General features: G+C 47.0%; 1 protein-coding gene across 10 annotated transcripts in view; it reads right to left on the bottom strand.

Annotated features, from left to right (window-relative positions):
• Window positions 1-27485, bottom strand: part of LOXL2 (lysyl oxidase like 2) — a 64698-nt gene that overhangs the window by 25757 nt on the left and 11456 nt on the right. For 7 of the 10 annotated variants that reach the window (XR_010074020.1, XM_063358854.1, XM_063358857.1 and 4 more), the window contains 2 exons: window positions 17338-17777; window positions 14690-14865 (listed from right to left, as the gene is read on the bottom strand). Coding sequence is in view for 9 of the 10 variants with exons in the window: in XM_063358854.1 (XP_063214924.1) it covers window positions 14690-14865; window positions 17338-17698 (537 nt within the window). In the remaining variant the exon portion in view is untranslated. Of the gene's footprint in view, window positions 1-14689; window positions 14866-17337; window positions 17778-19001; window positions 19121-27485 lie in introns of all 10 variants that reach the window. The other 3 variants (XM_063358855.1, XM_063358860.1, XM_063358861.1) reach the window with 2 other exon arrangements.

The raw sequence follows: 27485 nt of genomic DNA, 5'->3' as shown, positions 1-27485 counted from the left end.
CTTAATGCTGGCAGGGAGCAGGCAGGGAAGGATGCTGGGGCCCTCATCAGCCACTGGGGCTCTCATCAGCCACCGGGCATCCCTTCCCGACCTGGGCCGGGCAGGCGCTGTGAAAGCTGGGATCCCGATGTGCTGACACCGGCATTTCCCTGCTTCCCCAAGTGACTCATTTGCTGTCCCAAGTAACGCTTCGGTTCCTGCTCCAGCTGAAGCAAGCGCTACTTGGGACAGCAGACAAGTCACGAAGGTTGAATGGATTTCACATTTGGAGCCTACATGAGGACACCGCACAAACAAACCAAGCCCAAAAGTGAAGGCTGACTGGAAAATATCCACTATGGCAAGCAATTACAAAAGAGCTACTGAAAATTTTATAACTTGCTTCCAGGGGACTTTTTCTTGTCAAAAATGTATAAAACCACGTGGTTCTGCTAACAGTTACATCAGAACTGAGGAATCCTCCCCTCCCCTCGCTCAAGTTCAATCACTTGGAAAAGAAAAATGCCCAGAGCTTTAAAGAGACACAGGCTCCCGGTTACCCATCAGCGGCACACGCAGGTATTGAAGTCAGGGAGATCACAGCAGGACATGCAGCGTCCTGCACATTACACGTGGCGCATCCATTCTCCAGATGCTTCACCGACACTGATGCAACCAACAGACCCCAGGGAAATGGAAACCAACAGCAGAGAAAGAGCCTGTTGGGCAGGGAACGGGGCTGGCATCTCCTCCTCATCCACTGCTCTGCCCGCACTGCCTTGGGCAAGTCACTTAAAGCCTTTTTTTCCCCCTCCTTTTCTTTTCGTCTTCTCCCCGCCTCCTCCTTTTCTTTTTTTTTCCCTTGTTTTTTCTTTATTATCTACCTTTATCACCCAGTTTTACAGCAAACCAGGATCACCGGTTCCTCCTTTTATCTTCAGCTGCGGGAATTCAGTCCTGCAGCAACTTGGCTGGAGCATCCATGAGACACCCGCAGTGACCCTGGAAAACAGGACGTTGTGATTTCCCCAGTAGGACAGCCCTAGTCATACAAGGCTCACAGTTCGGGCTGAGGTTTTGAAAGCTCTCGTAGCCTCAAGAAATAAAAACCAACCACAACGATATCCAAGTTACATCTGAGACACTTTAAGGTGCTCAAAGGGGCTGATGCAAGAGCAAACTTGCGCACCTCCTGTGTAGTCTGGGAAGTCCATTTGCAACACAAAAGGTTCCTCCTGCATTTGGCAGGTCGACTTGAAATATTGCACAGCTCTTGACTACGTGCTCTCAGGGAAGTAGCAGAGCCTCCGCGCGTTGACGGCCTCCCCAGGCTGGTTTCCAAAGCCTGCAACTCACTTTTCCCCTGGTGCAGCTTATGAAATGTTTCCAGCCCTTCACTTAATGGAGAAAACGTGTTTACCTGGAGCTACAGACCAGCGCTGCCTCAGAGAGCACCTTGTTTCTCTGCTCCCTCTACCTTGCCTTCATTTCTTCACCAGGAAACAAGAGGTAAACCAAAGCCTTAAATCCATTTGGAAACAGCTTTGGCTGATGAAGATTTAAAAGCGTTTTTAGTAAAAGCCTGCTAAAAAGGATTAAGCCAAAGGACAGAGCGCCAAAGCTTAAAATTGTACTGTAAAAAGCACATGAAAAGATAGCAGCTAGGGAGGAAATTTGCACTGACAGCTGAGAAAGAGGGTGAGACGGCCGAAGTGAGTTTTTCCGTCTGTCTCTGCAGGACAGATCCACCCTATATAAAGCCCTAAGTATGTTTGCTACGCGCAGTTACGTCAGTATCAGCCCTACTGCATATTAAAGTACCCGAAATGGAACATTTTCCCAGACTAGACCTGACATCACCAACGTGCTAAAACCCACCCGTGGTTTTCACTTGACAGCCATTTCCATTTTGCTTGAATTTAGACGGCTTGGAGGCCGCAGCCAGTCCTCGGCAGGCCGGAGAGGAGGAGCGTTGGGAGCAGAGCGTGATTTCTCGTTCAGGAACCACGTTCAAGATGCCTGTGTTTTGTGAAGAAGCTGCACAACAGCAGTTGCTAGCCCCATTGGGATCATGCAGAGTGCCGTTCCAGATGTTCAACATCTGCCTGATGCTTTCACCGCCGAGCAGCAGCAGCATTATTCCCATGTTGCACCTATTAGTCATCGTTAATACATCGCTATTCTCACTACCGCACCATCAGAGGTCTTCACAGAGGTGGAAGGTGGTGACAAATCCAAACAGCCTCCAAGGCAAACAGAGCACTCAAAGGACGGGAGAAAGCAGTGATTCTCAGCCCCCTTTTGATTGAGAAATAAGGTGCAGAGGGAGCAAACTGCTTGTCCAAAAGACCACAAGGGCAGGAAATCGCATCCAAGTATCCCGAGGCCTCAACTCTAACCCCCAGGTGAAGATCCCTCCAGCAGCAGGAACATCAGCTAAACCTCTAGCACTAAAGCACTCACGTTCTGATCAACCGCATTCATTTTTTTTTCCCTCCTTCCCACCCCATCAACCTACCAGGAGCACAAAACCAGAGACATCCAACCTGTCTCCGACAGCTGCCAATAACACATGCTGAGGAAAGAGCATCCGAACAGGGCAACAGGCAGCAATTCCTCCCTGCAGCTTCCGAGCATCTCTATCTCGCAGAATTTCCAAGCCAGAGGGTGTATTTCAATGTTCAAAAAACCCTGGATGGGTTTGAGAATCCCTTGCTGAGATTTATGATAGCAGAGCAACAGGCAACCACAGAAACCAGCCCACCAAACCAGAGAAGGGGAGAGAGGAGTCACAAAGTTGCAAAAAATAAGAACTGAAAAAAATGAAAGCTTGGGAACGCTGTTAGGGACCTGACGATTCGCCTGTTATTTTTGCAATTAGTTCAGCAGCTTAGTAAATAAAACCAGGTTGCTCCATCTGTTTCCAGAAGAGCTCTGACCACTGCAGGAGTGGCGATGCTGGAGTCCCAGGAAAGGATCCTGGGTTGCCCTGACCCAGCGCGGTACCCGTAACCCCGCCTGGGGCTCGGGATGCCTGCTCTTCTTACTTCCAGGCTGGGTGTTGGGGCATGTCTTTTCCACTAACTGATGGGACTGGGTTGTCCTTGCTGGTCATTTTACAGAAGTGAAAAATAAGGTGCAAATTGACTGGCTTGGTCTTGGAATTGAAAAAACATTGTCAGAGCCAGCACGATACCTCAGGCACTGCAGGCTCCAGTGCAAAGGTCCCACAACGCGTCTCTCTTGCCCCAGAGATGCTGACACACACACAAAAAGAAAACCTGCTCCGACTTGGGACTCTGTTTTAGCACATCCAACTCTTTTGTCATGGTTTTTTGCCTGCTATTTGCCAAGGAAGAAGGGGGAAAAAAAAAAAAAGTGAGCAAACTAGCAAGAAATAAGCCATCATTTCATTCCCTGGAGGGTATTTCAATCTTCTGATAGCTCTAGCAGGCCGGCACGCAGTGACATTTTCATGATCTGTCTGAGAGCAAAACCAATCCACATCCATTCCCCTTTCTGCTCCCAGAGAGTGGGTTTAGAGCAGAGAATTATTGATAGAGCAACTCAAGGGTTTGCACTGAGTCTGAACAAACAGCAAAACGTCTGAAAAGAATTCAAATGCTTTAAACCTCAGCTTTCTATTGAAAGATTAAGGAACAAAGGCTCAAAATAAGTATACTGTAGGTTTCTCAAGGAGAAAGGACTGCTAAGAGCTTTCTCCCGATAACTTTTTGCAGATTTGAGTGGTTTCCTTTCATTGCAGAGTTTTTGTCACACTGGGAGTATTCAATAATGCAAATACACACAGACTTACATTTTATCTTCCAGCACCAACGTGTAGAGCAGCTGGGCTAATGGTGAAAACAGACTCCACATAAGAATCAGAAGCAAACAATACTTAATAGCTAGAGCAGACTTTTTTCAAATCGCCTTCTCCACACTTTATGTACACGTGGAAACAAACGCCTACAACAAGCTGTCATATCAACAAGGAAACCTCATCTCTGAAAGCTTGGCTTATTCTCACATTATAGCCAGACCACCGAAGCCCCAAGGTAGACTGGTAAATCCTCTGAAGGATATCTGAGGATCACAAAGCAGGTATCTGCAACCAGCTGGGAAGCTGAATGCACATCTGCCAAGCTCCCACCCTCAGGTATCGACCACAAAGTCGAGCACTCAACAATATTTCAGGAGCCAAGCGGTCATTCACCAAAGCAGCAATGCGACCTCTAGGAACTAAAACTGGCTTGACTGCACCCCAAATTACAGGCAGGGAAAGAGAGGCCCAAGCCCCAAAGCCTATGGGGACATGCTTCGCTCAGTCCGAGGAGCACAAAGCAGGGAGAAAACCACGCACAAACCCACAGCTCAGCTCCCTCGAGGCAGGGGAAAACGTTTCTGGGGGTTTCCACTTGCAAGAGAGGAGACCAAGCCCAGAAAGAGTTAAATCTCATGTCTCACGCTTGACAGTCCTCCCCTTCTAGGCTAGCTTTGCGCAATTTCTACCTAGTTAGGCCAACAGCTGCGGAGATGTGTGTGCCAGCCTTTTTCCTTTTTTTTTTTTCCCCTCCCCCCTAAACTCTGAGTCTTAGAATTCAGCTACAGCATAATTCAGATCTGGATCTCCAACCTCTCCTTTGCTTATGAAACAATCCCACCCACATACTTGAGGCTGAATCAGCTCTTGCCTTTGCTTTCTGCGCTCCAGAAGGCTGCTGGTTCACAGGATGGCGTGTCTCGCGTTGCTGACCCCGCGCACGGAGTTCGCAGGTCTGCTCCATCGCTACCGGCCTCACGCATCAAGCCGAAGCTCCGCTTTCGGCAGAGACATCCATTCTGGCACAGACCAACTCCATTAAGGGAGTAAGCACACAAGCACCAAGAATCCCTAAGGCGTTTTTCTCCTGCTTGAGTTAAGCCTCTTTAGCCTTGAAAGGTGTGAAGAAACAGCAAGATAAAGCTGGGTATGGAGGGCAGGGGGAGGAAGCGCAGAACATCTATTCCTAGATCCAACGTTCTGCCTTCCACACCAACCTGCTTTTCACTGGAGCCACTTGACTGCGTGGAGTGATATAAAAATCAGAGCGAAGCTAAAATAACTCCGCTCTGAGGCTGAAGAGATCCTGCTCAGTTCTGCCACGTATCTCCTGTGTGGTTTCAGCCACACAAACTCACTTCCCCACCTCCTCGCTGTCACTTCTGGACCCTTCCTTGCACTTCTCCACCCCTCTGGAAAGGGAAGACAACACTCAGCCTGTCCCACCTGCTCCGAATCGCAAACCCTCTGCAGCAAAGGCTTCGCATCTGTATTTGCCCAAAGTAAAGGTGTGATTTTGGTTGGGACTTCCAACATTACTACAATACAAATTTGTATAAAAATGAGGGGGGGAAAAAAAATAGCATCAAGCTATTCTGGTTTGGGCCATATTCCCTTCCACCCCCCTCCTTTCCTCGCCAAGAGCCACATCCAAGACCCGCACTGCTGCTCCTCTTCAGTCCCGGACACAAAAGCCCAGCCCAAGCCAACGTGCTGTGCTCTGTTACGAAACCAATGAATCTCAGCTTCAGAAAGCTGGGGCCTGCCCGGAGACAGCGAAAAGAAAGGGGTTTGTTTTTGAGCTTTCACAAAAGCATTCCTGGCTTGGAAAGTTTTCACATGAGCCTCAGCTGCTTTTGTTTCCATTCTCTGAACCAAATGCTTCCCCACGGCTTCGGATCCGATTGCAAAAACTGACACAACTTTCATAACATTTTCTTTCACCTTTTGCCATCTGTTTTGTGTTGCCAGAACAGTTATGCCCAGGACAGCATGCCTGTGTCCTCCTCCACTGCCCAAGCCCAGCGATACCCTTTTCTTCTTGCAAGAGCCCTGAGGATGCACAGTAATCGATACAGGGAGGAGATCCCGTTCCTAGAAACCCAACAGCTCCTGGCTGAACACAAGCCATCGCAGCTGGGATTGCAGAGGGGCTCTTCAGAAGAGCATCTCAACACTCACTTAAAACACCCGCCCACGCGCTCAGTGATGGCGCTGAGAAACCAGCTAGAGAAGGGCATGGGGCAGGCGGGTCTGAGCAGCTACGGCTGTAGGTGTCCCCCCCCTGCAGCCAGATAAACCACTCACATGCAGGCAGAAAGGGAGCCGGAATGAAATTTTGCTTTGTGTATTTTACTTCAGTGTTTTTTCAAAAAGCCATGACGATGAGTGATGCTGAGGATTGCAGGGCAGTGGAGGTATTCGGTACTGGCAGCTCTTCGGTCGCTGGGTGACGGTACAAACGGGCAGTTTAGGCAGAGGTGCAGTTCTCCCCACAAATCTTCGATTTAATGAACGCAAGGAGCCTGTGTGCTGTCTATCTCTGGCTACTACCATATCCATTGCTCTCCTGCTTTAACATTCCCCGTATCCCACTGGAAGTGCTCTTTCCCTCCCTATGCCTGACCTATCCCACTGCCCCTTAGATGCAAAAACCTATTCATATCATCATTTTTCACTTAGAACGGAGCGCCAGGATTTCTTGGCTTCCCAAGCACCAAGACACCTGGACAAGAAACAAATTGATTTATTTTTTTGCAATTAAGAACATAAAGCAAAAATCTCCCCACGTAGACTTTGTTCATCCCAGAGGCACCTGCTCTCCTGTATTTAAACTCTTGACGTACTTCCACTGAAGTCTCAGCTACCTCCGTCTTTTCCACTGAAGACGACTTGTTACAAAGCTATCTCTTCACATACATCGGAACGGGTGGAATCTGTTTGGATTTAAACATCTGGTGCTGTGCTTCTGAGTCACTAACAAGGTCCCAGCTGTTAAACAAACACGGTCAAATAGATGCTGCAAGACGCAAGACAGAGACAGGCTACCCACGGGGGACAGAAATCCCCTGGGGACATTGTGCTGCGTTAGACTCCAAGCACTTTTTGTTCTGGGTTTGTGCAGTACAAAAGGGTAAGGGATGAGAGAGCAATTCAGGATTAGGGTCCAGGAGCAAATACAGTGCAGATTATAAATGACAAAAGCCGAGGCCCTTTGCTAAGCCATGAAACGCTTCAGCGGCAGCCTCACAGTTGCCAATGCAAAGCAGGCTAATGAAAAAAAGAGAAAAGAAAGGCTGGTGACAGAAGCGAGCGAGAGAAGGCAGGAGCACTGAACCCTGGCGATACTTCGGCACGGCTGGGAGGCTCAGCTCAGGAGAGGATGCGGCTCTGCTCTGTGAGCATCAGCGGCCGAGGGTTTCTCAATCAGCAAAGTTTTACGTTCTCCATTTCCCTTCTACTGAGCTATTTTAAAGACAATCTGGATCAGCCACTGTAAGCTAGCCAAATTTACTACCTGACCTCCGCACTGCAAACCAGAACAAGCTCATACTCTGCTCTCAGGCTTAGTTAAATACTGTCTTGTGTAACAGGGAAGTGGTGTCGCATCCAGCACAACGGCTGTCACTGCTTTTGGGCCCCTCGCTACAAAATAGACCTTGAGGTGCTGGAACGTGTCCAGAGAAGGGCAACAGAGCTGGTGAGGGGTCTGGAGCACAAGGAGAAGGGGCTGGAGAACTTCTGAGGAGCGGCTGAGGGAGCTGGGGGTGTTCAGCCTGGAGAAGAGGAGGCTGAGGGGAGACCTTCTCGCTCTCTACAACCCCCTGAAAGGAGGGGGTAGCCAGGGGGGTCGGGCTCTTCTCCCAAGGAACAGGCGATGGGACAAGAGGACACAGCCTCAAGTTGCACCAGGGGAGGATTAGGATGGATATTAGGAAAAATTCTTACACCGAAAGGGTTATTAAGCATTGGAAGAGGCTGCGCAGGGAAGGCGTTGAGGCATCATCCCTGGGGGGATTTAAAAGCCAGGCAGACGCAGCGCTTAGAGATATGGGTTAGTGATGGGTTTTGTCAGAGTCAGGTTGATGGTTGGACTGGATGATCCGAAAGGTCCCTTCCAACCCAGGCCATTCGATGATGCTACTCAGGCCCTGGATACAGTGGGTACAAGGAGACAGAGAAGTTACCCGTCCCCCGAGGAACTGCAGCAAACCAACACCAGCCTCGGTGCTTCCTCAGCCCTGCCAGCTCCAGAGCTCACACCTCCTGCTCGACGACAAACACCAGCTCCCTCCCCAGCAAACCCAGCACCCCGTCATGCCGCGAGCCATCACAAAGAAACCATTGAGGCAAGCAGTTAGAAACTACCACACACACACACTTTAAAATTATAGCACTAAAGCTCAGCAGTGGCTTGTCCCAACAGCAGCTTAACTAATATTTGTCTGGAGTTAGAGATGCTGAGACCCCTTCTAGACGCACAAAGCATCAGCGTTTATGTTACACGTGGGCTTATGTTTAGAGAAATAAACATTTACACCAAGGGGAGAGAAAATAAAACACTGTTGTCATAACAAACAGGCAAATAAACCTTTTATTGTCAAGCATTCTTGAGAACCGGACAGCCAAGACGTAGAGCTGAAGCCTCAGATGGCGGTGACCTAAGTTGCAACTCCCCACCGTATGGAGAGAGTCTCCACTGATTTGCGGGGCAAAAAGCTAAAGAGGAGGAAGAATCATCTATGTGCCAAGCGACAACGGCCCTTTCCTTCTCCCCTCCTTACACCTTCCTGTTAGGAGCAGCTCAGCTTTTGGAAGCATTTTGTATGGCCTCATCCACTGAGGCCAATTTAACTGAAAGCTCCCAAGCAGGACTTAGCAATGCCCTTTCCCACCGGTTAAAAAACCTGGACAATATAGTCGAACCCACTTTTAACCTGGCATAAGCAGAGCCTTTGAGCCACCGGGCTTTGAAGTGAGATATTTTAATATTATTTTTTTTATGCTTCATGTACACCCAGAAGGGAAAAGAAGGACAGAAATAGCAGCACAGCCTGGTATGTTTAGCTAGACCTTGTCTGCCCACCGTCTGGCCAAAGCTACGGTCTAGTCTCAGGTACCAGATCTATTTGTGAACTCGTAAGGGCTGCAGAAATTCAATATATTTAGAGTATGTCCTATTTGAAGCCTGTGTGTGTGCACACAGAGGAAGAGGGTGGACAACAAATATTTTGTTAAGGATGTTTTGGGGGATAGGTTAAAAAAAAAAATATCTAGCGTGCGTTTATTTAAGAAATATATTAAGGGCAGGACCTAGTTACTGTGGTCTTAAAATTGCTGGTCAAGCCAGTAAGGCAGTCGCAGGTGGGCCCGTGCTGCGTTTGGACAACACAGAGTGGCCACACGGACTGTTTGAAAAAGCAGGGACAGCATTCCCTGCTCCTGGGCTTGCGAACACACATTCAATCATTTTGATTTCAGAGCTTCTGGCATCCTGCAAAGACTCGGGAAAACGTTTAAGCCTGTGCACACATTGAAACCGCAAGCTTTGGCACCGCAGAAAGGAACCTCAAAGCAGGTCCGCGCTACCCACCCCACCGCTATCAGACACTCGTGAGCTGCAGGACAAGAAGTGACCAACAGTCATACTGCACTTCTGCGTGGATTTTATCCTGCTCTTTGCACCTTTTGCCATGGCATCTTAGTGGATGGAGGGGTGCAGTTCAGGACAATCAAGACGCACAGGTTCTGCTGCCGGCTCCGTTTTTCCATTTAGCTCCTAGAACCTGTCCCTTCCCCTTGCGGGCTCCCCCTGCCCCATCCGCAGGACAGATACGGCGCTTACTGGGGGCAAACAAACAGCCCAAGGGCCCACAAGATCAAAGATCTTTGGCTAAAGCAGCAGATTCCCACTTGTTATGTTTTGCAAAGCTTGAATTATTGCACTTCAGCGTATGTATTTATAGCACTTACTGCCTGTCCCTCCCGAACGCCATCGCAGTCAGCAAGCAGCTTTTGTCTTCCCAGAGACGCTTTGAGCACTGAAAATCCAACATGACTAAACTTTTCCTTTCACCCCCGCTGCCCTTCGCGCTCCCAAGACACCGCTCACAACGTGCCCGCCACGCTGTAACGCCTACAAGAGTTGCCATTAGGAATAAAGCGGGTAACGTGCTCTGCCATCGTGGTTAGACCCGAGTTCTACACCAAGCCACTAATGCGAATTAGATTATGCAAAACAAGAGCTTTCACTCCTGGCCGCACTGTGGCTAAAAAAGAAGGAACGCAAGCTAAATCAAACCCCGAGTTAAACCATGGTGTTATTTTAACAACAACTTTGGCCCCGTCACACTGGATGTGTGGAGGATGACAGCAAGGAAGGATCAGCGTCAACCTCCTCGTGTCCCCACAGGCTGTGGGCAGCCTTTACATTCCCATACAATTACTGGGTTAAGCCTCGATAGCACCTCCAAGTACAGCCTCTGTTTTTTTTAACCCTTTCAGGGTGTGTGGCTTATTCTCACAGGGCTGGGGTCTGCAGGAGGGGAGAGAGGACGCGATACCAGTGGTACCCGCCGTTCCCCTCCTAATCACAGAAGGGTTGGAAGGGACTTAAAACATCATCTAGTTCCGCCCTAAAATATCATCTAGCTCCACCACCTGCAGGGGCACCTTCCACTAGACCAGGTTGCTCAAAGCCCCATCCAACCTGGTCTTGATACGCTCCCAAAGGCCAACAGGTAATAATAAAGTGAAATCACAAGCCCTGCTCTCTCCGTTAACGAGACACTGTGTATTTAGTCTGCACACTTTAAAGAGGAGGGCGAAAACCCCCTGTCAATGCATTCAATGTCACCACACTCACATCAGCAGCAAACGCTGCTCTCCTGGCTTTGAAAAGGTGAGCAACCTTCAGTGTTTACACAGCCACTGAGCTAAAGGGGTATCAGGCTAATTCTGACCAGCCGGCAGCCCATGCAAGGGCTGTCCTGCTATGCACATTCATCACCCTCCAAGAAATAATCCTTTGAACAAGTCCCAAGGCTAAAAGCTGCAGTGGCTGCGGAAAACAGCAAGCAAAACCGATGGGAGTTTCTCTGCCCTTTAGCAACAGACTGATGGATTTCAGACCTGCCCCAACCTCGGTCCTGTTCGAAGGGTTAACCTTTTCCTGCCTGTCCCCCATCGTCTGATCACAGATTTGCCATCACTCAGCCTCGACTGAAACGTTTCACTTCGGCCTGTGACCGGCAACTTGTCTTACAGAAGCAAGGGTCAGGCACTGCCCCTTCCCAACAGGGCAGGGAATGGAAAGGCTCGGGGACAGGAAGAGATATAACGGAACCCTCAAACTATGAGCTGTGATGGGAAAAGATCTGCCTGAGCACATACGTATAAGCCAAGCGGTTTACGGTGATGGAAAATTTCATCCTATACTACTTATCTGCAGCATTTCCAAACTGGGAAACGGAGGTATGTACGTGGTCCAATAAAAATAAACTCCGCTCGAGGGCTATCGTGTTGCTTTTAAAAGAGTGTGAACTCTCTGCCTGTCAGATTTTTTTAGGAAGCAAGGCCAGATTTGAGCAAATGTCAATTTGCACAGCCCCTTGGAGCTGGAGCCCCGTCAAAATGAAGTCAGATGTTGTCTTATACCTACTGGCTTTCCACGTTAAATCTTAGCAGCACTTGGCAGCCGCAGAGAACTTAGCACCAAAGGGTCTTTAAGACACTTTCTAAATGATGAATTTAAGATGGTCGCTCTGTCCCTGGGAGCGGGAACACACAGAACTCCCTATTACAGCAAGGAAACTCTAAATGCGACGGCACACGCTTGGTGATGGGTTTAACCAGGCTGCACAAAGCACATTATTTCCCCTGAAAGCAGAATAAAACTGCTGCTCCTACCCCATCACATGAACATACACCAACGTCAGCGCTTGGTCCTGTTAATCTGCTGGCTGTAAACACATCAGTGCGCACACAGCCAGATCCATTTGGGAATCATTACAGTTGTTACTAACTAGTGTGGGAAAGCAACACTGGAAGGCGCAATTGAATACATAAGCTCTGAGCATCGTCTTAAACCAGGCCTATTTTTGAGTAAAGCCTGGTTTTGAAAGCAGCTTAAGGGGCAAACTGAAATATCTTCCACTGGAAATCTCAGCAGGAAATTTGCCCTGGTTTAGCTCCATCAGTGCAATAGCTGAAGCCAGTGGGACTGGTGGAGAGACCTGACCACAGCATTGCTGCTCAGCAGAAAATTCCAGCCCCTTCAACCCCTGATCTCATTCCAAAGAGAAAACATCACTTGGGCGAACTGTGGCCTTACAGACTAAAGAACCCAGCAGCTTAAAAATGATGATGTTTCCTCTGGTGAATGTGAGGTATGATATGCACAATTCCCAGGCATGTTAGAGAGGGCAAAGACTTTCAACTTGCATTCACACAAGCCTTTTGACCTCCCTGTTTTGGAGTTTATGACCCTATGAGTAACCCTGCTCATCATCTTTGACTCAAACTATGTCAGGCCAGCTGCTAATGAGATAAAGCAAAGATTAAGACGGGGAGGAAAACTGAGAGAGGGGAAAAGAGTTTAAACGTTTGACAGCTAGCTGTGACTGAAAAGCCCTTCCACCATGGCATTTTAAAAATTTACAGCACATCACCTTTAGCCTTAATCCTCCTGCAATGAAGCCAGCAGAAAAAGAACCCTTCACCTGCCAGGGATCTTATAGGGATATAAGAAAAATCAGCTTTGTGGAGTAGAAGCAACAATATGGTACTAAGTTGTTCATAAAATGCAAGCAGCAACAGGGAGGGGAGAAGCACACACACACGGACACGTGGAGCTGGGGGTGACAGCAGCCACTGCCCAGAAAATACAACACTATTTTCTACCGCCAGGATAAAGTCACAGGGACAGCCAGGCTGACAGTTTAGTGCAGGCACTTAAAAATAAAGATATTCTTCTATTTTACGTTTTTTCCCCCCACCAGTTCGGTGTCGTTAGCCATCAGTGCCCCTGTGAATGCTGTTACTTGTCATGTCAGCAGATGCCTTCATCCATACATAGCTCCCAAGAGCTGCCAGGACACGGGGAATATGACTTCTCTTACACCTATTTCCGCTGAGTGGTCCTGTCAGTGAGTCAGGCTTCTGCTACATGAACTGCTTCAATCTCATGGTTCATTTTACTGATCACATGTGAAGATTAAGCACCCACACAGCACCAGCACAAGCTAGCCCTCAACTACCCAATGTGTTCAACTCATTAGTCAAACTCCAGTGCTTAGCTAATGGAAAAGCAGAGCCCTCCAAAGCTTTTATGATTAATATCCGAAGCATCTCGGAGAGAAGTGACCTCCGTCTAGACTAAAGCATCTTTTCTTCCAGGCCTCTGTTTTGAGGATTCACTGTGGCTTTGGGGAAGGGTGCGTCTGCCAAAGCCATCGCCGATGTTCCATGATCTCGCCTCATTCCCCGAGCAACAACAGTGCCATTGATGGAGGCAGCTTGGGATCCCTACGGAAAGCTTCCTTTCCCTCCTTAGCCAAGTGAAGCAAGGTCAAGGCAAGGAAGAGAATTTTAGCTCTTGTACCCTATACCTGCACAGGAGCCTTCCAGGGAAGCGCTGACCGCTGCCTGCTCACCCATAAAGTGTTCTTCCTAAAGCCTCAGCAGGGCAACGAAAGGTTTCACTGAGCATATTATCTCCCCTTGTCAAGTGCGTTACATTGCATTAACCTCTGATGGAAGAATAAGCTGGGAGACCCTTTCTAAATCAGCAGCTATGAAGGAACTGCTAGAATAATTTTGCTTTAAAGTGATAAAGGCGGCTGTATCCATTGTTTCAGACCGTGAACAAAGCCAAGACTCAGCCATGGAAACCGCACTGTGGTATGACACAGCCTGGATTCCCTGTCTGCTTAAAATAAGATTTGACTGTGGTTACCGGCTAGGCTCTTTCGATAAATTTTGACCAAGGGCAACACCACTGGATTCGCATACTGAAACACCAGAGCGTCCGAAACCAGGGAGATGTTAGCTGAGTCACCAAAAATACTTTCCAACCTGAAAAGCTGAAGGAAAGAACCCACTTTTTTTTTTTTTCTTTGTTGAGCTCACTGGAAGACGATTCGAGCATTTTGCCTCTGTCATCTCCCCAAGAGTCTCAACCTCAGCCTGGCAAACTAACCCAGTCACAGCCCAGGACCTTTTCCCCAATGACCAACCCACATCCTCCTCCCTTCAATCCCTTTCATCACTTCCAGTACTAATCCCCCATTCCCACAAATATTTCCATATGGTTATCATGGTTACTTCGTCATTGCTTAGCCAAACTGTGCAAAAATCTCTTTATATCTTTCCTTATAAATCCACCCCATTTCAAGCTGTGGCTGTAAGCCCTATTGACCTCCAAACCCAAGCCTACCTGCTGAGCCCTGCTCTTATACCAGAGACGTCCGGATCGTTCCCAGTACCGAAAGGGAGGGGACAGGGGAAAGAAAACTCAGTAATTTAGCGCTACAAGCCAACAAAGACACCCAGGTGTAAGGTCTCTGAGTACAGTACGTAGCCTGTCTCTCTACATTCATTCTTAGAAATATAATAAACCAGTTTTCAATTCCGAAAAGTGATTGCGGAACAGGAGTAATATATTTTCCCCTTACATATCCTTATGCTATAAAAAAAAGCCTTCCAAGTTCTTATTACACATACATATAATGCTCTGAAGAGCTGAAATACAAATCTGAATCTAGAAGCACCGTTGAGAGTTTGCTTTAACCACAGCGTGCAGCTGGGATAACCTACAACGTGCAGCAGCAGACAGCCCTGCGCGCAGAAGGCTCTTGATCAGCAGCTTGTAATTTGAAGGAAGTTTACCTCTATTTGGTTAAGCAAGGAGTTGTCAAACTTGAAGCCAGGGATTCTCTTTTCACTGCAGACCACGCCCACGTCTTCCGTGTGTTTGCAGTCAGTTACTCCCCAGCCATTTGAAGTGCATGCTGCCAGGGTGGTCTCCTTGCCATTACAGTGGACATTGTCCATCCAAATTTTCCCTGAAGGGGAAAGAAAATAGAACTGAGACTCACAAAGAGGATAAACCTGGACTGCGCTAACTGACAGAAACGCGAGCAAGGCTGCTGTGCTCTTACTGTGTCAGGGGAAGAGATTGCGTTTAAAATAAGCTTGAATAAAACAGCTAAGGAACATCAGTGATCCACCTCGAGTACTAACTAACTGGAAGCGGCTCTGCCCCACAGCTTTCCCTTCCCCTTATCTGCACGGTAATAAAAAATACCCCCAGCCTGACGCAGATCTCTGCTTCTGACGGTGATAACTGACCTCCTCTGATGACAGCCACTTCAGAGCACACAGTGTCACCGGGTCCCCTCGATTTGGCTGATTAGACCCTGCCCGCTAATCACACTCACCAGTTCATCCCATCCGTGTTCTAAGGCTTCTCTTTACATCGTTTCTCATTTATCAAACCCTCATTAAATGTCTTATAGGAGACAGCTCAAAGTTTTGATTAAATGCCCTAACCTTTTAAAAGCAGATTTTTGCAAAAGCTTTAACAAACCACTATTGATTGGAACCTTCTGTTATTTGGGTGCTCTTTGAAAACAAATTGCCAGATCCAGTTTCCAGACTGTAATTATCATTTTCCCTCCAGCAAAAAACTGCGTGCGTGTGCATGACAGCATGCACGTGTACATGCATATATATGTATTACATTTTAAAAAAAATCAGCCCTTCAGAACTCAATTCTAAGATGAGCAGGCAAAAATCAGTAAGCGTCACCTCCAAGTTTTAGGTCATGTTTTCCCAGGAGCAGCTGAGAGCAAAAGACCCAACAGCGTCTCTGAGATTCGTCTTCTCAAAGTGCTCGTTTTCCCTTTGCAAACGTGCTGGGCACACGCTGCTCCCCTGAGATTTACCCCCTAAACTGCAGGGAGCAAGGGCCAACAAGCAATTTCCATATTTTAGGATCCCAAACGCTTTGCTTGTCTGAAGAATAACACGTCCGTTGGACGGAAAGGACCGTCTGACCTTCAGAGCCACTAGGAGATTCCGTAGCTGTTTCCCTTGGCTGTCCCAGCAGCCCTAACAGGATCCCTTGGTTAATCAGCAGAGGCCGGAGCTGCCGGCCTTCACGGTGCTCCCCAAACAGGAGAGCAGAAAGAGCTCCCGCGAAGCCTGGCTCTGCGGTTTGAGGAAGGCATGATCCCCCCTGCACGGGCTTCTCCGCCCCAGGATTTACTTCTGGCGTGCAGAGAAGGCTCCCGTTTAATCCCGTAGCAATCAGGTTTTGGTTTGTTTTCAAATGTCATGGCCCCTTTCTCGCTCGGAAATCTCCTACTCTGCCCCAGGAGCCAAAATCCACAGCTTGGGACAACATTCAAGGTTTAGCGTTTCAGTCAAGTCGCTGTTAAGGCCGGCTTGCTCTTTTACGGGCAAGTTTATAGGTGTGAGCACTAACGAGCGGTGCTAAGTAACAGGCACATGGCACGTTTATCCCCGCTGCAGTGGAAATAATCTGTCTGTGGGTTACATCAACAGCGTGCCAGGCTGCGATGTTTGCAGAAAAAATTCTCTGTAGGTCAACATTTAACTAACAGCACGTCAAAATGCGACAATTAAATCTGTTGAGTTATCTACTATTACAGAGCTATTCTCTCTCGAGCATTGCGATTTTAAGAATTCATTGCTATAACACACCAACATTCACCTGTCAAAGCCTTTGTTCAGCACATCTTTGGGAATGAGGTGCAATAAGGTGCAATCTGCATTTGTCCACACGTCCATCACGTACAATCTCAAAGAGCAAGAAAGCATGTACGATTTGGGGTGAGAGCAAATAGCTTTTCCCCACCAGGAACAGCCTAAGAGTGTCCAAGAGGATTATTGTAAATCTAGTCCTGTATCGGACACGAAGTGTGAACACTCCTTTGGGGTTTTCCAGGCTAGTCTGCATTGCAGAATACGATGTTTCTAGAGCGGCTAACAAGGGAAAAGAAAGATTTGTGCAGCATCGCATAGGCAGTCTGTTTAGAGCCTAAACAGTTGAGAGGAGAAAAAGAATAGAAGGAAGGAGTGTTTCGAGGCCCTATTTGACTCACTGCAAGGCAACAGAAACATGAACAGAGAAATGGACCATCTCTACATTACATTTGTGGGTGCAGCTTGCCTTTTGATGAGCCATACTGGCTGCTGAAGAGCCTCCTACCCTTATCCATTACCAGCTGCTCACAAGCATCCCCTGCCAGAGGTCACACGCCATGATCTGGTCCTTCAGCTCTTTATCTCATCGTTCCTTAACTTGTTTCAGTCAAAACAAGCAAACACTTCTTATTTTAACTGTTTAATTGAACAGGACCCTGATTTAAAGAAGCACTGCTTTACCAGGAAGCTATTTTAGTTATATTTGCGGGAAACATCACTACATCTTAAATTTGATCGCCAGGTCAATAATTATCGGGGGTTGGAGAGGCAGCAAGGACAATCCCACTGTTCCGGAGTTACCTTACCTTCTCCTTTTCCATACTTTGAGCTGGGTAGCCAAGACACCGCCTCCACGTAGCCCAGCTCCCTGCAGACCACGTGGGCAGCATGGATGGAGAAGTCATCGTCGCACACCGTGCCCCACTCGCCGCTGTAAAACACCTCCACTCTGCCTTCGTTGTGTTTTCTCTTCTGTCCTGCGAGCCGCAGCTGGATCTTGGGAACATTTGCCGGCCTCTGGGGGGGCTGGTAGACTTGTGGGGGTGGCTCAGGGTAACCGGGGAGGTAGGGCCAGTGTTCATACTGGGCAAGGCCCAGCGGGCTCAGGGAGATGAAGAACAGCATGATGAAACAGTGGTTATGGGTAAAACCCAGGAATCTCTCCATTTTCAGTGCTCACAGTTCTCAGAGCCAAGTCCTCTGCTAGCAGCTGCCAGTCAGTGCAGGTAGGTACCGTGGGGCTGCCCTGAAAGGAAAGGAAAGTTTGAGTAAGGCTTGGTAACAACATGGACTTTATATCTCTTGCTTCAGCTGGGGAGAAAGCTACGGAGAAGACTATGTACGATGCCACCTGTAAAAACCAAAGTCAAGTAAATCCATCATGTGGGGTGGAAGAACAAGCTGACGCTCCACCACCCGCCACAAAAACCATTTCTGAGTTTCAGCCAACTTGCTAAGTAGTTTTAGCTGGAAAATATTTTTTGCCAGGGCAAAATTCTACAGGTCACAAGTGCTAGAAGTGGATTTTCCTCTTTCTCTGTAAATCCAGCAGGTCGGTACATCTAGCAAGTTACAGCCAACCTTGGTTCAAATCCTACCAGGACAGAATTGAACCGTTTTTCTCCCATACCTCCTTCAATAAAGAAGCCAAAACCGTCACTTAAACCATGGAAAATCAGCAGGGTAATGAGATGTATTATAATACGGTCAGAAGTGAGGTTATTTATATTGAAGTCTGTTTTCTCCAAGACGATGATAGAAGACTTATTTCTGTCACTGCACAACCGGTTTCATCTGTAGAGAATCAACATCTGTTGCTGTACGCAGACACTTTGCAGAAGTAGTCTTGGCTAACCACATCTGTCCGATGGAGTAGTGGCTAATGGTCTCCAGTTTTTGGTTGCCAAGTCTGGATAGGGACTTACTTGTCATACAAGTGCTACAGCTTTAAATAAGCTAGTCATTTAAGGGGTGAACCGGCAACTTTTTCACTTATTAGAGGAATTTCATCCAGATGCTGTGCAGAGTTTAAATCCTGGTCCTTTTCTGCCCTCTTCCCGCTCACGTACTCCCCAGCCTTCACTCAGGCACCCAGCACATGGCGCAATCAAGGAGCACACGTGGGGGTTGATGGTTGAATAGTTTCCAAATGAAGCAATGCCAGAGCGTAGTGGGAAAAAACTCCCCAGCCCTTTAAAGCTCCATTATTTCCTGGCAACCACCAAAGGGGAGGGAGAAGGGGAAAGACTTGGCTCCAAAACCAGATGTCTAGAAGCTAAAAATCCTCCAGTATTTTTGCTAGGTCTTTGCTATCCCTAAAAAACGACCAGAAGATCACATACTCGTATGAAGTCACAGCGAAACACATTAACCAGCCTTTCAAGCTGCTTAACGAGGAGGTGTATTGAATCCCAGGCGAGTAGCCTGAAATTCAAGAGACATCAGTTCAAACCTCAGCTCTGACACTGACCTGTTGCGTGACAGGTCACTTCCGTGGCCGTGCCTCAGTTTCCCCTTGTGTTAAACAGGGCCGGTGATCACAAGCTTCCTACCGAAGTGCTTTGAGACCTGGGGATGAAAGGCATTTGCCTAAGGAATAGACAAATGAAATGGAACGCATGTGGGTTAGAAGTCTAGCATTGAACATCAGGGAAGGAAACGGGAAAAGCAAGGGGAGACTTCACAACAGGTCTAACTAAATCAAGGAGGGGAGGAACACACGGCAAAAAATTAATGGAAAATAAACCTCTGGTTTCCAGGAGCCAAGTACTTTCATGTTAGTTTCACAAGATTGACATTTGTAAGTTTTCATCAGTCATTCAGCGAAATAGTGTTACGGAAACAAGGTATTTTTCACCTTTTTGCAGGTCAGGAGGTGAGGCTGAGAGAGGGGAATAAAATCAAGCCCTGCCCCACGTCAGAGAGAGTTGGAGGGGAGGAGAGGAAGGAAGCACAACTGCTTTCACAAGGCTGCTCCCCTCCAGCAGCAAACAAAGGGGATTTCCCAAAGTAAATGCAGGCGAGGGGGCAGGATACATGTGTGCTCTGTACAAATAAAAGGCTCCTGAGTCAAGGCACATTAGTACGAGTCAGACATGCCTGACTTCAATACCTACTAGCGCTGATTTCAAAACAAACCTCTTACAATGTTTTTCATGGATACAAGATGGTTTTTAGCCCAGAGGATAAACACATGGGCAGAACACTTGTCACGAGCAGTATAAAAAGATTCGAGTAACCCCCTTAGATCAGAACAGAGAAGAATAACATATGTTAGTTATAAGTAAAATTACCGAAAGGTGGTGTCTAACTTCAAGCCTAGCAGAACCGCAAGCCTAGTGGTCTTCAGAAAAATCTGGTTTTCAGTTCTAATCTTCTTCAAACATCTGTTTTGATCTACTTCATTTTTATGTGGCTGTTGTTCCTCGCTACTGCATGCGTTGGATTTTAAAAGCCTCAGCAAATATTAATCAAAAGCTAAATTGGAGCAAAACAACCTCTCTCCAAAAACTAAGACGAGCGGTAGCAGGGCCTGACTCAGCTGAAAGCCATAGAGTTGGGTTTCTCAAGAAGTCATTGCAGCTTTCCCATGGTTGTCCCACCCCCACAAGAACACAGTGCTCTGTTTATATATTGCTGGGACCTCCTAAGGCATGGGGATGGTCTTGCAGTGTAGCAGGCAGCCACACGAAGGATATTTGAGAAGGCAAAGGCAGATAATGCATCGTGAGCATCCTTACAGTCAAGTCCTGAAGGACCTCTAAGTCCTCAAGGGATTAGAAGGCATGTCAGCTTAATTAACGATATGCCAAATTCCCCTCTAGGTTACAGTTTTGCTTTATGATACTCCAGAAAACTCAACAGTAAACTAAATAAGGATATTTTACAGGATAAAAGGATGGACAAACAGTGTGTAAGCAGCAGGTCAGCACGTTTCACTCGTCCCTCGTGTGCCAAGGCAAACAATGACCAGCGATTAGCTCCGCACGCGGGTTAATGGGGGTCTTTCGCGATCAGAGGCCAAGGAACAGCTAAAAGCTGTGCAACACCAGTTTCCAGGGCTGCTTTCTGTTCAAACCAAAGCTCTTGAGTCATTTCACTGAAGGCCTTCAGCCAAAAGACACAACAATTTGGGGAAACCATTCAGAGGCAGGATGTAATAGCTACCAGCTGAGAGCGGTACTCCCTGAAGTGCTAATTAATAAAGCAGACAGACCACTGCAAGATGCCAGAGCCTTCCAAAAAGGCACAGCACTGGGAGACCTCATGGTCCATGAGCAGCTGGGGGCGGGGGGGGGTCACAACAGACTTCCAGGTGACTTTAATTGATACCAAGATTAGTCAGGGACACACTAATTTAAATTACAGTAAATACAGTAGGAGTGATTTTCACTCTTGGCAAAGCCTTGCTGAGTCAGACACCCCAGGAGCCCCAAGACTCCAAAAATGCAACTGCAGACGGGTTTGCTTTTGTTCCCCAAAAGCTTAGAGACGATCTGAAAGGTCTCTTCCAATCTAGATGATTCTACAAGACTAAGAAAAACCGCTATTTACCACAGAACTGAAAAAAAACCCAAAAAAACCAGGCGAGGTGGGGGGGATAAGGTTGCCTGAGAGCCCCCTGCTCCACAGAGGGAAGCGTGACTAGCGAAAAGGAATTTTAACGAGCCTGTATGAACAGAATCCCAAACCTTTGCTGAGGGAAACGACTCCGGGCACACACACTTTGTGCTCACGTCTAACAGCATCGTATCTCATCTTCGTCAGCATCCTGCAAGGATCAGGAGTACCAGGGGAAGGTACTGGAAAAACATTCAGAAGCCTCCCTTCTAGTCCTGTTCCACCTGCAGAAATGAATCCCGGAGGAATTCTCCATCGGATCAGAACAGCAGCAGTCCTGCGTGCTTCAGGAGACAACACTGCAGTGTGTACTAGCAACCACAGTCCGCTTTTCCTTCAGGTCATATTACCATCCGCTTCAAAATAGTTACAAACTCAAACATTGAGAGACAAAGCTTTCACAGTGTTTGCATCGCCCCAGAAATAAAACCTTCCATACCCAGAGGTCTTGTTTATTGAGGTGCTTAAGAGAAACTATTCAGACCAAGTCACGACGTCAGGAAAAGCAGGATCCTGTGGAATTTGAAGACAGGCATATTTTAGTATTTCCACAAGAAACAGCAGCCCAGGTACAATGGGGAAACTTCAGGAGCCCAGTGTGACCAGCAGGAAACTTTACACCGCTTCCTTCACTCCGCAGCACAACAGCTACGCGAGTCCTGGGTTTATTCTTTCCTGGCTCCCCCGAAATCTCTCTCCTTATCTCCGAGACATTAGTTGTACTGCATCAATGTCAAAACTATCACTGCTCTTCAATGAGCACACTGACGATTCAGCACGGCTCAAGAGCATTTAAAGAACCAAACACGGACAACATCAGATAGGAGCCAACTGCACATGTATATTTACGGTGGCATCATTATAAGCCATGATAACAAAATTTAAGGAGGAAAATATTTAAGTAAACCCACTCCTCTGCTGCTGTGACCAAGATTTGGATGCACTTTTTCCCCAAGTCTCAAAGAACGCTGCACGTGCTGAACTCCCTTAGAACAAATCTGGGCTTAGATTTGCGAGACGTTTGGGTTGTGCTGGCTATTCCCTTTATTGTAGGGCTCATTCCTCCCCTCACATCCTCTCTTTAATAGCCTCCAGACTTATTAATAATGATGTAATCCTTCAAGTATATATTTTGGTCTCCCCATTCAAAGGAATCCAAGACAGAAGATTAAAAACCTATTGAAGCCAGGAAAATACTCCAGGACTCCTGGCTCCCCATGCTGTATTCAAGCCATAAGATGATTCTCCATCACTGCATTAACATGTAATTTAAGGCTTTAAGGCATGCTCCTGCTAGCCGCTGACTCAGCCCTTTTCAGGACACCAGTCTTAAGTCTTGAAGGGAAGAGATGGACACAAGCCTACAGGGAAACATGCAACAGTGATTCCAAAATAATATCGAGCTTTTACTTCTCCAGAGAATTCACCAGGTGAAACTACTAGGCTATTCATCATCAAAAGCTTGCTCCTACCAGCAAGGATCCCTTTTTTAATTTCACCAAATCATCCAAACAATAGATCAGCTCAGACAAAACCAGAAGCACCAGCTTTCCTGCTCCCATCCTCATCCAGACAACAAAAGGAAAGCCTGGAGTGGTTGATTTGAGTCCTTTGTGACGGGAGATCCAGCAACGCTCCGTTCGGCTTGGCATCTATCAGGAGGAAGAGACAATTAGCGCTCTGACCACTGCTGGCACAACTGGGTCTCAGCCAGAAGCACCAAACACTTGGTATTCAGCCACTTGAAACGGTACCGCCTGAATCACACGCCCTGGGTTTCCAATTCCATGCCCCATTGCCCAAAGAGCATTCCTCAGGCACCCTCACACATCCCGCAGCAGGCACGGCCGTGGGGCAGGAACGGGATGAACGGGACTTCCCACTGCCGCCAAAACTCTTCTCTAGCCAACGCAAAGGCAATTCACACTGGGCCCCTCTCCAGTACTATTAAAGCAAATAGAAATGCTACCACTTCACTTGCGCAAGAGCTCGGATACATTCTCCCATTATTCCAAGAGACTCAGCCCTGCTGCGGGCACTAGGGCTACACGAAATCCCCATTGATTATAACCCCGGTGTAAACCATGAATGAGCACCCTCTTGATCACACTGAAAATACTCAGACATAAAAGTTGCTGGCAGGGCCAGATATACCAAGCAATGGCAATAAACCCAAATCTACAAAGACCCATTAGCTAGAGAGGCAATGCAAGACCAGAACTTACCCTACTGGTTAAGGAGTGGACACAGTTAAGTGATCAGAAAAACCAACATCACTCTTAACCCTCTCCCCAGAAATCCCCAGAAGGATGTCCATCCTTTGGACTGACTTCAGCGTAACTGAACCTGCCCTGGAGAAGAGCAGAACGGCATGGGCTTGATCACAAAAGTCGTGTCCAGCGTTCTGGGACTGGGATGGGCTCCTCAGGGCCAAGATGCCACGCTGCTCCACCCGACAGGCCGAGCAAGGACCTTCTGGTGTCGGTACACAGTCACTTTGAGGAGAGGCAGCACAGGCTAAGGCAACCCAAAGGCCATGCTGAAGGTGGAAGTGGAATGACTGAAGGAAGCCGAAATGCTGCTGGGACATCTAAACCAAAAAGTAAAGTTTTTTTTTTTCAGTAAAATGCTGTCTAGGATTCAAGGCAGAGCCCAGAACAAGCAGGACAGCAGAAATCACTTCAGGATAACATTTTGATACGTTACAATTCCAGAGGCTCGGTAAGCCAGAAGGACGGCAATGTAATCCACTAGTGATCACTCTGAGGAACACATTTCCTCTGGATTTCTCTTCCCAGTTGAGGAGAAAAGAACCAAAGCCATTCGCTCATCCCTTTCACTTGGGCTCCTGGAGCTCCCCGATTAGCATAGGGCTTTCATAAGTCACTTCAGAGAGCTGCCGCTGCTCAGGAACTGAAACCTGCTACCAGGGAGCCGAGAGCTACCGTAAGAAAGCAAATTTCACATTATTGCAAACTGGCCAAGGGCAACCAGTAGCAAATTCAAGAGCTGTTTACATCAGGGGAAGGTACCAAACGCAATTTGCTGCTTCCAGTCTGTTGGGGTGCTGCAGGGAAAGAGAGAGCAAAGTCCCAGTATACTCTATTGCAGCAGCTGGAGCTCACAAAAGCCAAAGCTATAGACTTGCCACGACTTTACCAGCCACAAGATCTCACTGAGGAGAGAAACAACATTATTTAATAACTACTAAAGAACCTTCTGGCCTCTGCTTCACATTCAAACCTACCTATATACATGCCCACTTGTTTTTTTTTTTCCCTCCTAAAAAGCTTACTGAAGTATGTGCTACCTGGAACAGTTTGGGGTGTTTACCAGCTGAGCAGGATAAACTACAACAGACTGCACTTTGAACAGACAGCAAAAAGAGATGTATGTAGCCCAGGAATTTATGTTGCTTGCCATCACTTGCTATTGAAGCTAGACAAGAGAAGAGAAGCTCTGATGGGCAAACATGCTAGTTAGGAGAGTAGAAAAGAAAAGGCACTTTGCTTGTGTTGTCTTTTAAGACAGCTACAAGTCTAACAGCAGAAAAATCAGTGTCTGTGGAAGTTGCTAATGAAAGCATCATTATTTGATTAGGTCTATGAGATCCAAATGTTTAGAAGTATGCTGCTTTCCGAAGTTGCATGGACGCAAAACACCCAGATCTGTGGTCAGCACATTTCATGAACAGGCTCAGCTCCCAAATCCAGGCTGTGGCCTCTTCTCGGATCTGCTTCTTCAACTGAAGCAATTCACATTTGCCTTCAGTTTTAGCCCCTTGATACATTCTTAGAAGGCAAAAAAAAAAGCTTGCCTGGGGATGAGATGGCCACATGCAGCATCTTCTCTCCATGTCACAGTTGTAATTCAAATATGCTTCCTTTTGGGAAGTTCTTTATTTTCCTTATCTCTTTCCTTTTCCTGGTGTTGGAGAATGAAGACGAATAGAGATGTGAATCATGACAACCCTCAGGCTCCTGGCCAGCCCCAGCTGGCTGTTCCACAGACCTTGTGCTGTGATCTTAATAGGAAACAGAACTTATTCCCAAATACACTTCCAAGACAATTAAACAGAAAAAGTGATTTTTTGAACTTAGCAGTATAAATTCTTTAATTCGCAGCTAGTGGATGCGATTATGATGGCCAAGCAATCTGTTTGTACTTAGTAAAACCAGCAGCAGCAGCAAGAGCTATAGGATTCAGCTTCTTTTTTCATGAAACATACACAATTAGTTCATGAATAAAGAACCTACAAAAAAGGTACCAGAGCTGACACGCACACTCACAGAACCAGAAGACATATGTGCACACACTAAGTTTGAAGAGCATTGGCAAATACTAGATATCCTCCAAGAAGGAGGTCCCCCTTGTACCTCTATATAACGCTGTCTTAATTAACACAGCTTTGGCTTGGGTTTGCCCATCAGCAGTGCGGACACAGGACAGGTTGACTTCAGAACGGCATGTTGTTATTCCGATGAAATATCCCTTGAAATAACAAACTTCCATCAGCATTACTACAGATTAGGAGCGGGACTTCTCCTCCGCAGCGGGTGTATTTGCAGCCATTCCTAGTAAACACGTATCTGCACACACACGCACGTGCTCCCAGAGCATCTCACAAAGTGCTCTGCAAACCAACCGGCTGGTTCCTCTGCTAAATCATTCCATCCACTGGAGCTGTGATCTCTAAGAAAGGGCATCACTGTGTTTTTAAACAGCACCAAGAATGTTATGAAACAGTTCAGGAGGAGAAAGAATAAAAGGCTAAAATAAACATAAAAATAAGAAACAGAAAAAACAGAAGGGGAGTTAGTACAGCAAAGTAAATACGATGAACTTGGGAGTAAAACTATTGAAAAAAAAATCCTGTGAACATTACTGGGCATGCATTTTGGGGTCCCTGCTTAACTTGCAAAAGGATAGCACTTTCAGCAAAACGCATGGCTTCTCTATTAAATCACCCTGCTGAAGACAAAGGCATCGTCCTCTACTACGTCATCAACACCCCCTTCAATCTTGGTGGCTTTTCCAGGCTGATAAAACTTTCTTGAAGGTTTTTCTAAAGGCTTCCTCTGTACACTCCTGCCCCAGCACTCGCCAAACACCACGCTGGATCTGACGGGAGAGCAGACGGTCTTGAGCCTCCTCACACCTGACCAAAGTATTAAACTTCACATTGTAACCCATTTTTGGGGGTGCTTTCCAACATCATCTGCGCTTAGAACTAAGGTGACGTGAAATTAATTCCTGCAGCAAGAAGCACCCAGCACACTACGCTGAAGATGTGGTTTCTCCCTATATGCTTCGCTATTAGCTCACGCTAATATTTCATTTTATGTTTTCTAACTGCTCTCTAGCTTCCAACCAAGGGAATTCCACCACTGTGGGTGGTTCAATACAGACGAAATGAAACTGGCAAGTAGGAACCCTAAAGCAATTCTTTTCAGACATATACAAATTTGAAAGCACTGCGATGTCATCTTTATGAGCTGATTATAGAGATGCTAAATAGTTTCCCTACTATGCTCCCAGGGAGCTAAACTGGGATCTTTCTCTACAGTCTTCTAAACTATCTTGGTCTTTAGATTTATTCCCCCCCCCGCCCCCCACTAACATCTGTTTGAATTAAACAACAGAAATTAATCTAAACGGCGGCAGAGTTATTTGCGTGCATGCCGAGGCACCAGAACTCCACCTGGGCTAAGTTCATTCCAGAGAGAAACATCCCGTGTTTCTGTGCTGCAACTTTTCACAGGTGGGTACCTCTGTATATCCTGGAGTCATCCTCAAAACCACTGTGATTGCTGCACGATAAAACTGCCTGAAGAAAGTTGCAAGGGGCTGTGAATCCCAAGCAATGACAGCAGAAAAGTTTCTTAACCAGGGACAAATCACTTTTTTTTTTTTTTTTTGCACCTTCTGCCAATGGGAAACATCTGCACTGAAGCCTTTTCCTCTGGAAGAGCACAGCTATTCAGAGAAGAGAATTTAAACTGCTTCTGAAGTTTAGCTGGTATCATTTACACAACGTTGATGGCATGTACTGTAGCTTTCTGGTCTAAATCAAGCAAATTTTAATCATATTACAGAATATGCATTGCCTGAACTTGTAAACAGTTTGCAACATGTCTTTTTTATTTCATCTCTGCCTGCCTGTGAGCAAGGAAGGGGAGAAAGTCTTTAACTCGGTCACAACATATTTGCAAAGTGACACTGAATATCTGTGTCACTGCCAAATCGAGTCTCAGGGGACAGGAATTAGAAGAAATCTCTACCTTCTTCCCCCAGCCCGTTATGTCTAAACATCGTACTTCATAACAAACTGATG

This window comes from Chroicocephalus ridibundus, chromosome 23 (genome assembly GCF_963924245.1).
Source record: "Chroicocephalus ridibundus chromosome 23, bChrRid1.1, whole genome shotgun sequence".
In the NCBI taxonomy this organism is placed as follows: domain Eukaryota; kingdom Metazoa; phylum Chordata; class Aves; order Charadriiformes; family Laridae; genus Chroicocephalus; species Chroicocephalus ridibundus.
This window is presented reverse-complemented; position numbering and strand designations above follow the sequence as displayed.